The following is a 12,996-nucleotide window of genomic DNA, read 5'->3' as shown; positions in this document are numbered from 1 at the left end:
GCAAAGAGAGAGTCTTTGTTCACTTTTTTGTGTGGTGAAACCAGGGCTTAATTTTCTCTTCATAATCTCAGCAGCTCGCAAAGCTGGTAATAAAATCCTCAGCACCCCTGCTGATGAAGTCAGATCTGCTATTGCTAACAAAGGTTAAACATCCATCATCTTTTGACCTGCTAAAATTATTCCATCTTCAGGTTTGATTCTGAGTTTACCACCCGTCCCATGCCTTTTGGTTTCTATTTAAAGATGACCAATTTTTTCTGAATATGAAGTTCTTGATTTCCTCTCCTGCCTCCTCAGCCATCATTTAAATTGTAATTATCTCTTCCTCACATATGGAAAGTCTCAAAAATAACTTCAAGATTTTTGGCTAGAGAGGGGACAAAGAGGACCTTGAGTCTGTATTTGTGATGGATTTCCTCCAGCCTGTTTTGTGGTGAGACCTTCCCCTGTGAAACCTGGATATGTCATATTTGTTCAGGTGTCCACCAACTCCTTGTTCAGCACATCAGTTATGAGCCTCATTTCCATGACTGCGGTGGAATTTCTTAATAGTTAGAGTTTTCTTGGCCACCCTTCAGTCCCCAGACTCCTGGATAGATTGAAGAAAGCAGTTACATTAAAAATTAAATTATTGCTTCCTCGGTTTTCATGCAACTGAAACATTTACTCTGTGTGTGTAATCCTGCATACCATCCTATCGATTCTGTTCCTGATGCTGTCTTTAATTTTCTAATTGCCTGTTTCTCTTGATCATCCTGTGTGACACAAATAGTCTCAGGGATGGCAGGGATTTGAGAAAGCAATAGCTGAGGAAAGCTTTCCCACAGAAATGCTGCCTTTGAATTAAATGTTTCCTCCATAAGGATATGTGGGGGTCTTTCAGTTTTTGTCAAGTGTCCAGCATAGACAAGTTTCTTGGCAAGAAACTTTTAAAATTATTTTGAGCAAGTTGCTTGATAACAATATATCCAAAGTTGTCTTTATTTCCCTTGTAACTGTTTTCATAGCTGGTTTTTTACAAGGTGTTTTTTAAATAGTAGTCAACACTTACGAGTTATAATAGAATGTCCTTAATAAATCAAAGGAATAATCATCTAAACTGATGGTTCATTGGATTTTATTTGCCTTTGAAAAATTAAATGTTTATATATAATTGCTTTTAAAGAATGTTTATGTGTTAAAGCATTCAATAAATAAATGTTTTATCACTTTATTTAGGAACATTTAATAATTCTGGGCAATAGTATTTGGTTTGCCTTGCATGATGAACCAGTGGTGACTGTAGAATGCAACCTAGGACAAGGCCTTATTCCTGCAGTAAAGTTCTTGACAGAGAAAGGTGACTCTTGCTCCCTTTGAAAATGAAGGGTTTTATTACCAGTCCAAACTTGAAGCCTGTAAAAATCTTCTCATCCTTTTATCATTCCAACTCCTCTCCTCAGTGTTGAGGCTTTGGCCATTTCCTCCTTGTTTCCGAGGAGCCAGTGGGTGGAGGGGTCATTAATCCTGCCTGTGGTCACTCACAGCTCCTAGCAGAGAGGGTTTCATAACTTCTTTGTAGGTGGCTGAGTGACACCAGGCTGATGTCACATCTGTCCTTTACTTTGCTCCTTCTTTGTAACATGGACTTTTTGGGTGAAATGCAAGCTTCCCTGCAAAATACCATTTTAAGTATTTTAGCAGAAATCTCTTGCTAAATATTGCATTTTGCTGCCTGTGAATGATATGTTTGCCTGTTCAGAAAATCACATTGAAGACCTACTGACAGCAGCATCTAATATCACAATACATTGCTCTCTAGTGGTCTGAAAATTATTATTCAATGTATGCATTTCCAAATTCAATTATCAGTCTTGGATCATACTATCAAGAAAGTCAGTCCTGAACTGCAGAAGATCACAATTGTAACTGCTTTCCCAACTGTTATATTGCAATTAAACCTATATTAAGTGACCCTTTGATGTGCCTTTTACTTAATTCTCACAATTTAACTTAGAACTGTTGAATGTAGTTATTTAAAATAATGGATAGGATTTCAGTAAGGCCAGAATAAATGTGGAGACCTTTTTAGGATTAGAGTAAATTTTTAAAGATTTATATGAGAAACAGATTATTTTAGTTACAAGTTTCTCATATTGCTACTATATTTTTAATATTTAGTGACATCCACCTGGAATAAAATAGTTAACGCTAGTAATGAGATTTTCCTTTTAGCTCTTAATATAGACACTATTTAGAAAGGAATTTTAGCATGGCTTTCCTCTAATTCTCACATCCTTTCAATAACTGAGTATAGTTTAAAGTTATCTTAGTATTTAACCCCATTTCCCTGTAGATTAATTATCCTAATATAAAACAAATGTGTATTAAACATATGCAGTTGCTTATGGAAGCAGATTTGGCTGTTCCATTTAATATAAGTCTCTTGTTGCACAAAACAAACCCGTCATATTTAAGATTTCTCTGGTCATTAAAACCGAATTATGTAATAGGCTTCCATCTGCTATTGAAACCTGTTCATCATTATTTTGTGTCATTTTAAGTGGGAGCATTCTGAGAAATGCTTAGTGACAGCAGGCTTGGCTCTCCTGGCTGTGAGAGCAGGGTAGGACACAGCTTCCTTCCTTTCTAGCTGCAAAAATGAACGTATCACCTTCCGAGAAGGTTTTCTCCAAGAGTTTGGTTCTCACTTCTCCAGCCTTGCCATCTTCTGCAAAATTCTGTGTTTCATTTGTGCTGTTAAACTGCGTGCAAGTTGCAATCCCCTCCCTGCGTCTCCCCCTGCCCGCTGCATTGATTGCTGCGGGATAAATGCAGCCCTGCCATCCATCAGCCCTGCGTGGGGGACACCGGGGGTGCTTAGCAGAGCAGGCAGCACTCGGTGATGGCAGTGCAGTGACACAGGAGCGGGCAGGGAAGATGGGTGGCCCCGTGCTGCTGCACTGGAGCAGGATCTGGGTAAATGGGATGGAGCCCGCCTGGGCAGGGGTGGGATCTGCTGGAATAGGAGCCAGGCAGAGCAGGAATTCCACTGCTGCATCCAAGAGCTGCACTGTCATCCTGTGAGGGAGCTGGACTGGGGAACTTCATAGAACAAACCATTTAGTTGGTAGAAGATGCTATGATTTCAGGATTAACCTTTTTTGTATCCTATCCGAGATGTTATTTTTCGATATGGTAAAAGGAATAATATTTGTGCTTGAGTCCTAAAACAGACAAGCAAATCAAGCACCCATGCTAACATAGCCTCAACATCCTTCTCCAGGGAAATAAAAGAGAAAATAAAGAAGATGGTTCACTTAAATCCAGATGCTTTGTAGTTCCTTCCATACTGCTTTTAATTTTTTAATCCTTTATGGTAACTTATTTTCTGTTTTCTCAGTATAATTTTTTTTCCCAATTATGCAGTCATCTGAGATACCTACATCTTACCTATCTATATCTTTCCCTCATAATGTTATCTGCACTTTAAAAGAAAACAAAAAACTACCTTTATTCAAAGTGATGATGAGCAGAGCCTATTTTTTTTTTTCTAAATATTCCCATAATGTTCCCAGTATCTTAAAATATCTCAACAGTTTATGTGCTTTTCCTTCCTTGTGTGGACAGATGTCATTCTATTACAGTTTGAAATATTCAAGTGAAATGGCTTTGTTATGTCTTACATGGTAAGAACACTACCAAATTAAAACAATGACATCATTGATTACCCTTTGATAGATGAAATTTATCTAAATTAATTATCTTTTAGTATTTGCTAAAAACGTTCATATGTGAAAATTCACAATGATAGAACATCTGCTCAGCAGAGGGCTTATCAAAGGTATTGTAATAAGCTATGTAATGAATGTTTCAGCTTTCAAAAGAGAAAATATTTTATGTGGCATTTATTTAAATAATTTGACTCAAGTTAGGATTTCCATCCCACTTTAAGAAAAAGAAACAATTTTGCCATGAAAACATTATAATGGAATTTGGAAACTTTAGAACTCAGTGAGTGTAGTTTGGAAATATCTAAATTCCAAGAGCTAGCACAGATAGGAGATGAAAAAGATTCATTTGAAGTCCTGCTTGGAGGCACAGTGAGTGGCGCACTGCGGCGAGCTGGGTTTGAAATCGGCGCCGGGTGACTTGTCCTCAGTCCCCACCCGTCTGCTCATTTCTTGTGCTCTTCAGGAGTTTGCCTGTCAGACCTTCTGGAGGTTTGATCCTGGGAGCAGCTGAAAACCTCAGTCGTTTCTCTACTGACCTTCCTGATGGAGCAGGAAATATGTCTGTGTACAAGAAATGTGTTATTCAAGTCATGGCTCCTAGAATTCCTTTTTCATGTGAAAGTTTGTGTTGCTTCTCCAAGTGTACAGGAAGTGTCCTTATATAAGAGCTCCTGTGAAGGGTCTTTCCAAGATGCTTGCCATTCCTTATAAAAACCTAATTTTTATTCCTGTATATTTATTAACTTTTTCAAGTTCTGTTGCAACCATTTCTTCCTGTCGAATAAGAAATGAAACTATAATATTATGAGCACACTATGACACTACAGGCTAAGGTAGTGGAGAGGCTCAGAGGTTGTCACATTCCATATAAAACTCTTTTTTGAAAGTAATTTTGTTCTTTGACATGGGAAAGAAAGAAAGGTTGTTTCAGTGGGAGCCTTTGAAGGCTTTCCACAAGTGAGAACATTTTTGCTCATGTTCACCCTGGCACTGGCTGTCAGCAGCTGAAAGGGCACCTTGTTGACTCTGGTACAGGGCTTGTCACTCTTCACACACAGAGGGATAAGTGATGGTCACTTTGACTCTCCACCCTGACATTTACATTTAATCCACGTCAGGCTGCTTGGAAAGAAGGACCACTTCACCCTGGGGAATGTCTTTGCATGTTTCCTCCAGCTTTCAGGGAGGGAAAGGATAATTGTGAAGAAATGGTTCAGAGGGAGCTTGTTTGGCCTTCGGCCTCCTTTCTTTGTAGGGCTACTGGGAGCAGGGATTGGCAAATGGCAGGATTGCAGGTAATGTGTTTTTATTAGGGTCTCTCTATTGTGTTAGAGAAGGTACCTGGCTATTCTGTGGTATTTTCAAGCCATTAAGGAACATAACTATCATGTCATTTTGTAGTTTGCTGAGATAGGTATTATTCTGTGACCCTTTGCTGATTAGATAAAAATTGGCCCAGGAATATTTGGGTGTTTCTCATTATCTGAGTATTTCTTAAAATTCTCTCTCCCTAGATTGTGCCAAGCTGAGTTTGAATAACCTTCTCTTGTTCAAATCCAGGAGGGAACTTGGTGTCCCCCCCTTAATGGAAATATGCTTTTGGCAAAGAAAGAGCCAAAAAGAACAAGGAACAAGACAGTCCCTAAACTTATCACCTGCCCATTTCCAAAAATACTCCAGGATTTTCATCAATCAGTGGATGATTCTCGCCTTCCTGTTAGTACTGATCTCTCTCAATATTTGCTTAATCTGATCCATGAATTATAGTAGCACAGAGCAAGTCAAAAAAATATGAGGAATTCTTGCAGCTGTGTGGTGTAAATAAGGAATTTGAGCATGACTATTATGGACTGAGAACTGGGATATCCGATGTCACTCCACAGAACCCAAACAAGATGCCTGTGACCTTGCTGGGTGGGAGATGTGCAGACTGAGGAAAGTTTACACATGGAATTTAAACATATGTGCCTTAAACTGAACATATGGTGCTTTTACTGACAGGTACCTGTGAGTGTGCCCTGCTTATGGATAAAGCAATTAACTGATTAGTAAATGCTGAGTAAGTGATAACTATTATGCCAAGAGCTGAATAAATACACATAAAAGATCCTTATTCCTGTTTAGGATGCTACATGTGCACATACCAGCAGCTCTTTAAGCCCATTTGCATTGTGGAAGCTCAAATCAGGGTTTGGTAGATCTCGTGAGACATTTTTGAGTTCTGTAAATAAAATTGCATTACTTTGAACACAGCAGTACACTGAACCAGGTAGGACAGAAATAAATGGTATCATAATAATGATTTTATAGCCTGAATGTAAAACTGTTTACTGTTTTGCAAGACAAATCTCAAGGATTTTGTCTGTAGTTTAGTGTGGTCAAAATGAAAATGTTTTACTCATTACTTGGCTCTAAAAATGTAGATTTAACTCCAAAGGTATGAAAGATTTGAAAAGTATTATATAAAAGTCTGAAATTCATAAGTAGGAAATGCTGTGCATGCTTTTTCTTCACATCTCCCTTTCAGTTACAGTAATTTAGGTTTTAGCATATGATGAATTCTGTCATAAATTACTACCAGAATACACTTTTCAGCTTTGGAGTAAATTTTGCTGAAATTAATATGGAAACCCTCCCATGTTTCAGTGAGAGATCAAAGAAAATCCCAAACGGAAAACATTCTTTTGAGAGGGGGGGAAATAGTTCTGAGTTCTTAGACTCTTGCAATGAAGATAACTTAATTAAAATCAAAGCAAAACTAATTAAGAACTTAAAAGTGCAAGTTTTTGGTTGCATAACATCCCTGAAATATGGCAGGATGGGTTTATTATCATTGCCAGAATTCCTGGTTATGCAGACAGGTGATGCCAGTGGATCCCAATGGAAATGTACAGCTGGATTGCAGTTTTCTGACCACTCCTTTTGGCCTTTCTGCTCTTTCTTACTATTCCTGTTCTTTTGCTTCTGGGGAAAAAAAAATATTTTGGCAGGAAATTCCTTTTCTCTGCTATGAGTTTTCTCTGGTTATGCAGCTAAGGGACAAACCAGCTGAGGTCTAACTGTTTTTAGTTTTTATTCATGGATTTCATGGTTCATTCCTTGATTTAACCATTCTCAAATGGAAAAAGAAAGCATGTTCACACACATCCCCCTGGTCTATGTGCATCTTTTCGTGCCCTCTTCCTTGAAAATGGAGAGGGAATTGAAAATTTCAGCTTTTGTTGTTTGTTTGTTTCACTTCAAACACAGTGAAAATATTTTTAAAGTGCAAAATGAAATGAAATCAATTAGTGAGGCATTCTAACTTCACATTGATCTTAAGCTATTGCTATAAAAGCTTTTAAATATTATGATGTGTGATGATCTCTTATCCTTCAACATTCATTCCCATCGTGCTTGTATCATATCCTTCAAAAGCTTCTCTAGGAATGTGCTTTCTGGGTTAGTGTGCACATGTGGTTTTTCTGAATATTTAGTGAAAGCCTAATGAGCAGGCTCCCTGCTCTAGTGGATCAAGACTTTATGAGGCTGAGTTTTGCTCTTTGAAGAGCGTTGCCATATGGGAGGTTTGTTTTCTCCAGGTGCTCTTGGCAGATGGAGCTGGAAGTGCTCGGAAGACAGAGCACCAAGCAACTCCCATGAATGCTGCTTGGGGGGTCACCAGGACCACAGCAGGAGCCTGGCAGAACCACGGAGTGCCCAAGCAAGGGACTGCTGGGAGTGGGAAGCACAATTCTGGGATTCAGCAGCTTCTCTGGACACCTGCTTCCTTCACCAAGGCAGTTCTTAATTAGATTCACAGTGAATAGTTTCCAGTCTCGTGACAGAGCTGGAGAGCACTCAATTATATCAATGCTATCTCCCATTAGGTCTCTTCAAGAGCCCTGTTGACCTGCTTTTCTTTATTGCATTCCCTCAAATAGGAAGGATCCAGATCCCTTTGACCCTAAACAGTGACCACAGGCAGTGATCTTCATCCCTACTTTTTTAGGAGCCGAATGCAAATTTACAGAGGCAAATGCCTTTTTAATCCAGGAGCATTCCTGGTCCAGGCAGACATCAGCCTTGTGTGCTGGTTGGTTGATTGGTTTGTTTCTGTTTTTTCTCTATTCTTTTTATCATCATAATGGAATTTTGGTTTTCCGAGTTTAATGTAATTTCATACAATATAATTCTAGTTGCTTTCCTAATGACGATTTAGAGTTTTGTCTTCTTTAAAAAATGTTCATCTTTAAAAAAGAAAAAAAAAATCAACACATTTTTGGCTGTGGGAGCATTGACTTTAAACAAACGCACCAGGTTTTCTATTTCTCTTTTTAAACTTTCCTTCTAAGAGGCACTGCCAGGTGTTTGCAGCATAGGATAGGAGCATAGGAGTGGTATCCTTAGGGAGGCAAGGCTTTCATTTACCCATAGAGGGATGATTTCTCACCATCTGCTCTGTATCTCAGAGAACTGGGATGTTAAAAATGTGAATTTTCCCATCCACTGGGAGCTTTCCTGCACAGCTCACGTATTACAGAAAGAAAAAGATGTCACTGAAAAGAACTGTTTTACTTCTGGGCCATCATAGATGACTATTTTTCAGCAAGAGGGTTGTTGTGATTTTTGTTTTATTTTTTTAAAGCCCGCTAATTAGTGCGTGTTCGTAATTAACTGGTCAAATTCACTCTGTGAAGAAAACAGCTGAAAACAAAAATAATTCTGTGGTTATGCAAAATAAAAACATTTGAGAAAGCACTTTCAGAGCCAATAAAACCCTGAGGTAATATTAAACTGCTTTATTCTAGACAAAATCTATTTTTCAAAGTGTTTTATAAGTTAGTGTTTTTTTCACTCTGCTAAGTTTTTCTCAAGGTAGAGAATATAAAAAGCTTAGATCTCCATAATTTCTGTATTGTTGCATAAAATGGAAAGCAAGGATTTAATAGTATGGAAATAGCTTAATTTTTTCCATTTTTAAAAAAAGGTAGCAAACAAGCCTTTTTTCAAGTACAAGCATTCAACTCTGAGCTCAGTGTGAAATTGCTTGTTAGAACTTCTTTATATCCAGTCACTTAGGCTATTTTCATAATCTTTGCCTAAAAGAGGAGCAAATGCAAGATTTTTGTGTGTAGACACGTGTGACCATCTGCAGATTTGAAAGAAGCAGTTGCACTAAGGAAGGGATAATCACCCTGCCAGGTTTTGTTTCAGACAAGATTTTTCTTCTGGAGGTGCTGTACGTGGAGTTATTTGGGGAGGTTCATGTAGAACCAGACACTTGTGTGACCTTGACTGTAGAAGTATTTTCACAACTTTACATTTCTATATTTATTCAGTAATTTTTTTTCACTTAGCTGTCAGTTCAGAAGCCTCTCTAAGTAAATAAATAAATTTGTTACTCTTAATAATGAAAGAATTTTCAACTATTTTTTGCTTTAAGGAATAAACATTCCAGGGCTGAATAAATAAGTGGACATGTTTGGCAATGCTAGTTTTAATATTTCCAGGTCTGTTAGAAGCAGATGTGCAATACACAGAAAATTGCAGTTCATCCTGTAGTAAAAGCAGAAATGTATCATGGCTTTCAAGAATACTTTAAAACCAAATATTACAGAGTTCTTCTGTGTGCTTCTCACACTACTTTATATCTTTGAAATGTTAAAACTTGCCAAACTCTCTCCCTCTTTCTGACTTCCAGGATGGCTTTTCAAGATGTGCTATCAAAGCAGGGCCTTTAATCATCTCCCTGAAAGCTTTAAGCAAAACCACTCCATGTAAACTTAGACTCTTAATTATGTAGTTGCTCATTTTTGCTGTTGAGGGAAAGGAATTAAGTTATAACAAAAATATTTCATTCTTGCAGTCTTAAAAGAAGTTGTGCTACAGTTATCTTAAGAAATATGAAATCTATCTACACAGTAGTTGCAAATTTGGCTTGTTGTAAAATCGAATGGCGTCAGTAGTTGGGAACCTGACCTCGGAAATGAGGCCTGCACATAGGATGTTATTAAATTATCACTCTAATAAAGGATTCTTCTTGTTTTTTTCTTTAGTGATAATACCTCCCATGGCTTTTGGATGAACTAAACCAATGGAGAGATCTATGAGTGGATTGGGTTTTGTCTCCTCCTTTATACTTGGTTTTATGTCTTTGTGGCAGTATTGACTCCACTCAAGTTATTTCTCTCTTGTGCCAGTGTTAAGAATAATGAGGAAACCTTTTCCCAGCAATCTGCAATGTAACCTTGTGGAAGACACTACTGTAATTTATATATTGATAAAATGAATATAATATATTGCACAGAGGTTTTGTGAGCTTTAATTAATATTAGAATAGTTTTACATTGAATAATGATGGAATAGTCTTGAGTTAATTAACTCTAGATCTCAAGGACATCAGCCTGTGGTGGTTGAATGCAGCAGAGAGTGTGGGTGTGCCAAACTTCCAGAACTGCCCTCTTTTAAAAGCCATTGTTTTCAAGGTGCCCCAGTGTTGACTTTAAATTCTTTGTTTGCTAATTTGTCATGTGAACTATAAAATAATTTTAATATAAAATGGAGGAAGGATTTGGTCCTTAAAATGGGTCTAAGGAAATAGTTGAAAATAGATTTGTTTTATTAAGTAGAACTTTGACTGCTTACAAAAATACATCCTTGAAAATTTGATAACTTGAAACAATATAAAAATATTTTCTGTGGCAGGAGAAGTGAGTCAGGAACCTCCCTGCTGGTAACAAGCCATTAAATCTTGTTGGTTTCTATCTAGTGAGCAAATTTCCTTCATGCTGAAATATTTAGAAAAAAACAGATTTACTAAAATTTTATTCCATAAAAGTAGTTCATGGTGATGTTGTTCCTCTCAGATTGGAAGGGTGATGGGCAGCTCCCACTGAACCCTCAGCTGGATGTTAGACTTCCCTAAGTGAGGGTATCAGATACCACTAAATTATTGCTTCATATTGTTCCTATCGTTTCCTTTGATTTTTGCTTTTTGAATCATTTCATTTTCACTTTTGATTTTCATGGTGCCACTGTTTTTTTTCCCTTCACCTGTAACCATTTCACTGTAACCCATTCTCATTTCCAGAAGAGCATCCCTTGTGTGACGTAGGGGAGTTCCTGTGCCACGATGGCATCACCTGTGTGTCCTGGCACTGGCTGTGTGACGGGGAGCCCGACTGTCCTGATGATTCTGATGAGTCCTTAGACACGTGTAAGTAAAGCAGGAGCTGCTCTTTTATTTTATCTCCCTTTGAACTGAAACGTTTTCAGTCACACTGACTATACAACTGAAAGGGCAGGTTCCATTTTGGTTTATAAATTCTCTTCCTGTTGAGGGGAGCAGGTTACATTCTTAGTGTAGGTGAGAGACAGAAGATGGAAGGTGTTTTGTTCTTGTGCCACTCTGTCATGGGCACTGTCACTGGAGCATGTGTGCCCTCTGCTCTCCCCGAGCTGTCGATGGGCTGAGAGGGGACAGGCAAAGTCAGGCACAGGAAAATGTGCTCCTCTAAATACATTTACGGGGAGCTGGGGTGGAAAAGTGCAAAATATTTTCAATACAAATATGAAAAGCATACAAACATCAAAGGGAAGAATGGAAGACGATGTGAGAGCTGTGAGGGGGGAAATAAACAAAGAAATGAAGATGATGGAAAGCTTTAATAAAACATATTTAATTATAGTGAAGACCTTTTTGGGTTTTTTTTTGGGTTTTTAATGTGGCTAAGAGCTTTTGAACACCAGAGTAACAACCTTACAGACTTTTTTTTCTTATCAGCCTTGTAGACTACTGATGAGGTGTTATTAAATCTTAATGTTCCCTTGTTTCCTGTGTTCTGAGGAAAATGAGGGAATTTCCTGATTTTATCCCCAGGATAATCACTTAATGTAAGAGAAGAACCATGTATTTTGTATCAAAGCAATACTGACAATCAGGAAGGCTGGAAATAGGGTTTGCTGCTCAAAGAAAAGAAAATATCAAACATCAGACAGTGTTTAGGAGTCTAATCTTTAAAATGACGGACAGAAGCTCAAGATGTCTGGGAGCCATTTCTGTCTGGGCAAACACTGCAGTGCTGATTGCAGCCTTCCTGCTCCAGAGCTCCTTCTCTGCTACTGATCAGAAAATTGCCTCGGGGGCTGTGGAGAGGGTGCTCTGATTAACCACCCTCCACACACTTTGGGATTCTCAGCAACAACATCCTGCAGTGGGGAGCGTTGGGTACAGCTGGGATTTTGTTACTGCGCTGCTGACTGATCGCCCCCTTCTCTGATGTCTTTTCAAACACAGTGTTAATATGTGCAGGTAAAAGTTTTTCTGACTAATGAATATCGAGATAGGAGCACACAAATGGTCACACACAGAGTTTTTCACTTGCCTCCTGATATTTGCCATGTAGTTCCAAACCCAGCAGCTCACTGGATGCCCAAACCCAGCAGCACTGGATGCTCACATGTTTTGTAAGACCTGTGTTCAGCAATTTCATTTAAAGCTGTGGCATATTAAAAACATGGCATTTGGAGTTTATTGATGGCTGGAAGAAATGGGGAGGTAGTGGGAAAGAGAGTCTACACTTTTCCTAACATCAACCAGCATGGTCCTCTTGGAAACCTTTCCCTTTGCAAATGTGAACAGTTTTATGTCAGATGCTTTCCTTAGGCTGTCCTAAGCCAAAGGCAGGAGTCAGCACCGTGGCTTTTCTGGTTATAGAGAAGGAAGTTGTTTGAATCCTTATTCTTCTCCAGCTTCCAGGGCCTTTGCTGAGGAGCTGCTGGGTAATGAGGTGCCTGGGCCACAGCTGAGTGTGTGAGACAATAATTGCCTTAGGTCTGCTGCCCTCTCTCACCTTCTCAGTGTAACTCAGCCCAGGACTGAGTGAGAACCAAGTGACAGTGCTGGGGCATTGGGTGAAACTCTCTTACATAATTGCTCACAATTTTGTTTTGCACTGGATGGTTCTGTATTTATTGGTCAGCACAATTTTCTGTTAAATTGTTGAAATTTGTGTGCCTACTTTGGCTTCATCAGGTAAGTTGTTTCTCATTAAAAATGAATATAATGCTTCTGAATTTTTTTGGTGCTGATACTTTGCACACAGTGTCTGTAGAACTTAAAAATTACATTAAAAATATTCTTATATTTGATCCATAGTGCTAATACCAGGGACACAGCATTCAGGTTTTTTTTGCACAGAGTCATGTGTCTGTTTTAGATGAATTTGTCAGCTCTTTCTTGACTTGCATGTGATGAATTATTTGTTGTAGCCTGACAGATATTGCTAGTTGTTCCTATAGC

The 12,996-nt window shown here is 38.5% G+C and overlaps 1 protein-coding gene across 1 annotated transcript in view; it reads left to right on the top strand.

The window, feature by feature from the left end:
- LRP1B (LDL receptor related protein 1B) overlaps nt 1-12,996 on the top strand; it is a 634,437-nt gene that overhangs the window by 151,412 nt on the left and 470,029 nt on the right. Inside the window, exon 2 of the mRNA XM_053982292.1 lies at nt 10,786-10,911. Within this exon, the coding sequence (XP_053838267.1) occupies nt 10,786-10,911 (126 nt within the window). The remainder of the gene's footprint in view (nt 1-10,785; nt 10,912-12,996) is intronic.

This window comes from Vidua macroura, chromosome 7, assembly GCF_024509145.1.
Source record: "Vidua macroura isolate BioBank_ID:100142 chromosome 7, ASM2450914v1, whole genome shotgun sequence".
NCBI lineage: Eukaryota > Metazoa > Chordata > Aves > Passeriformes > Viduidae > Vidua > Vidua macroura.
Note: the sequence above shows the minus strand (reverse complement) of the source record. Positions and strands in the feature narration are given on the sequence as shown.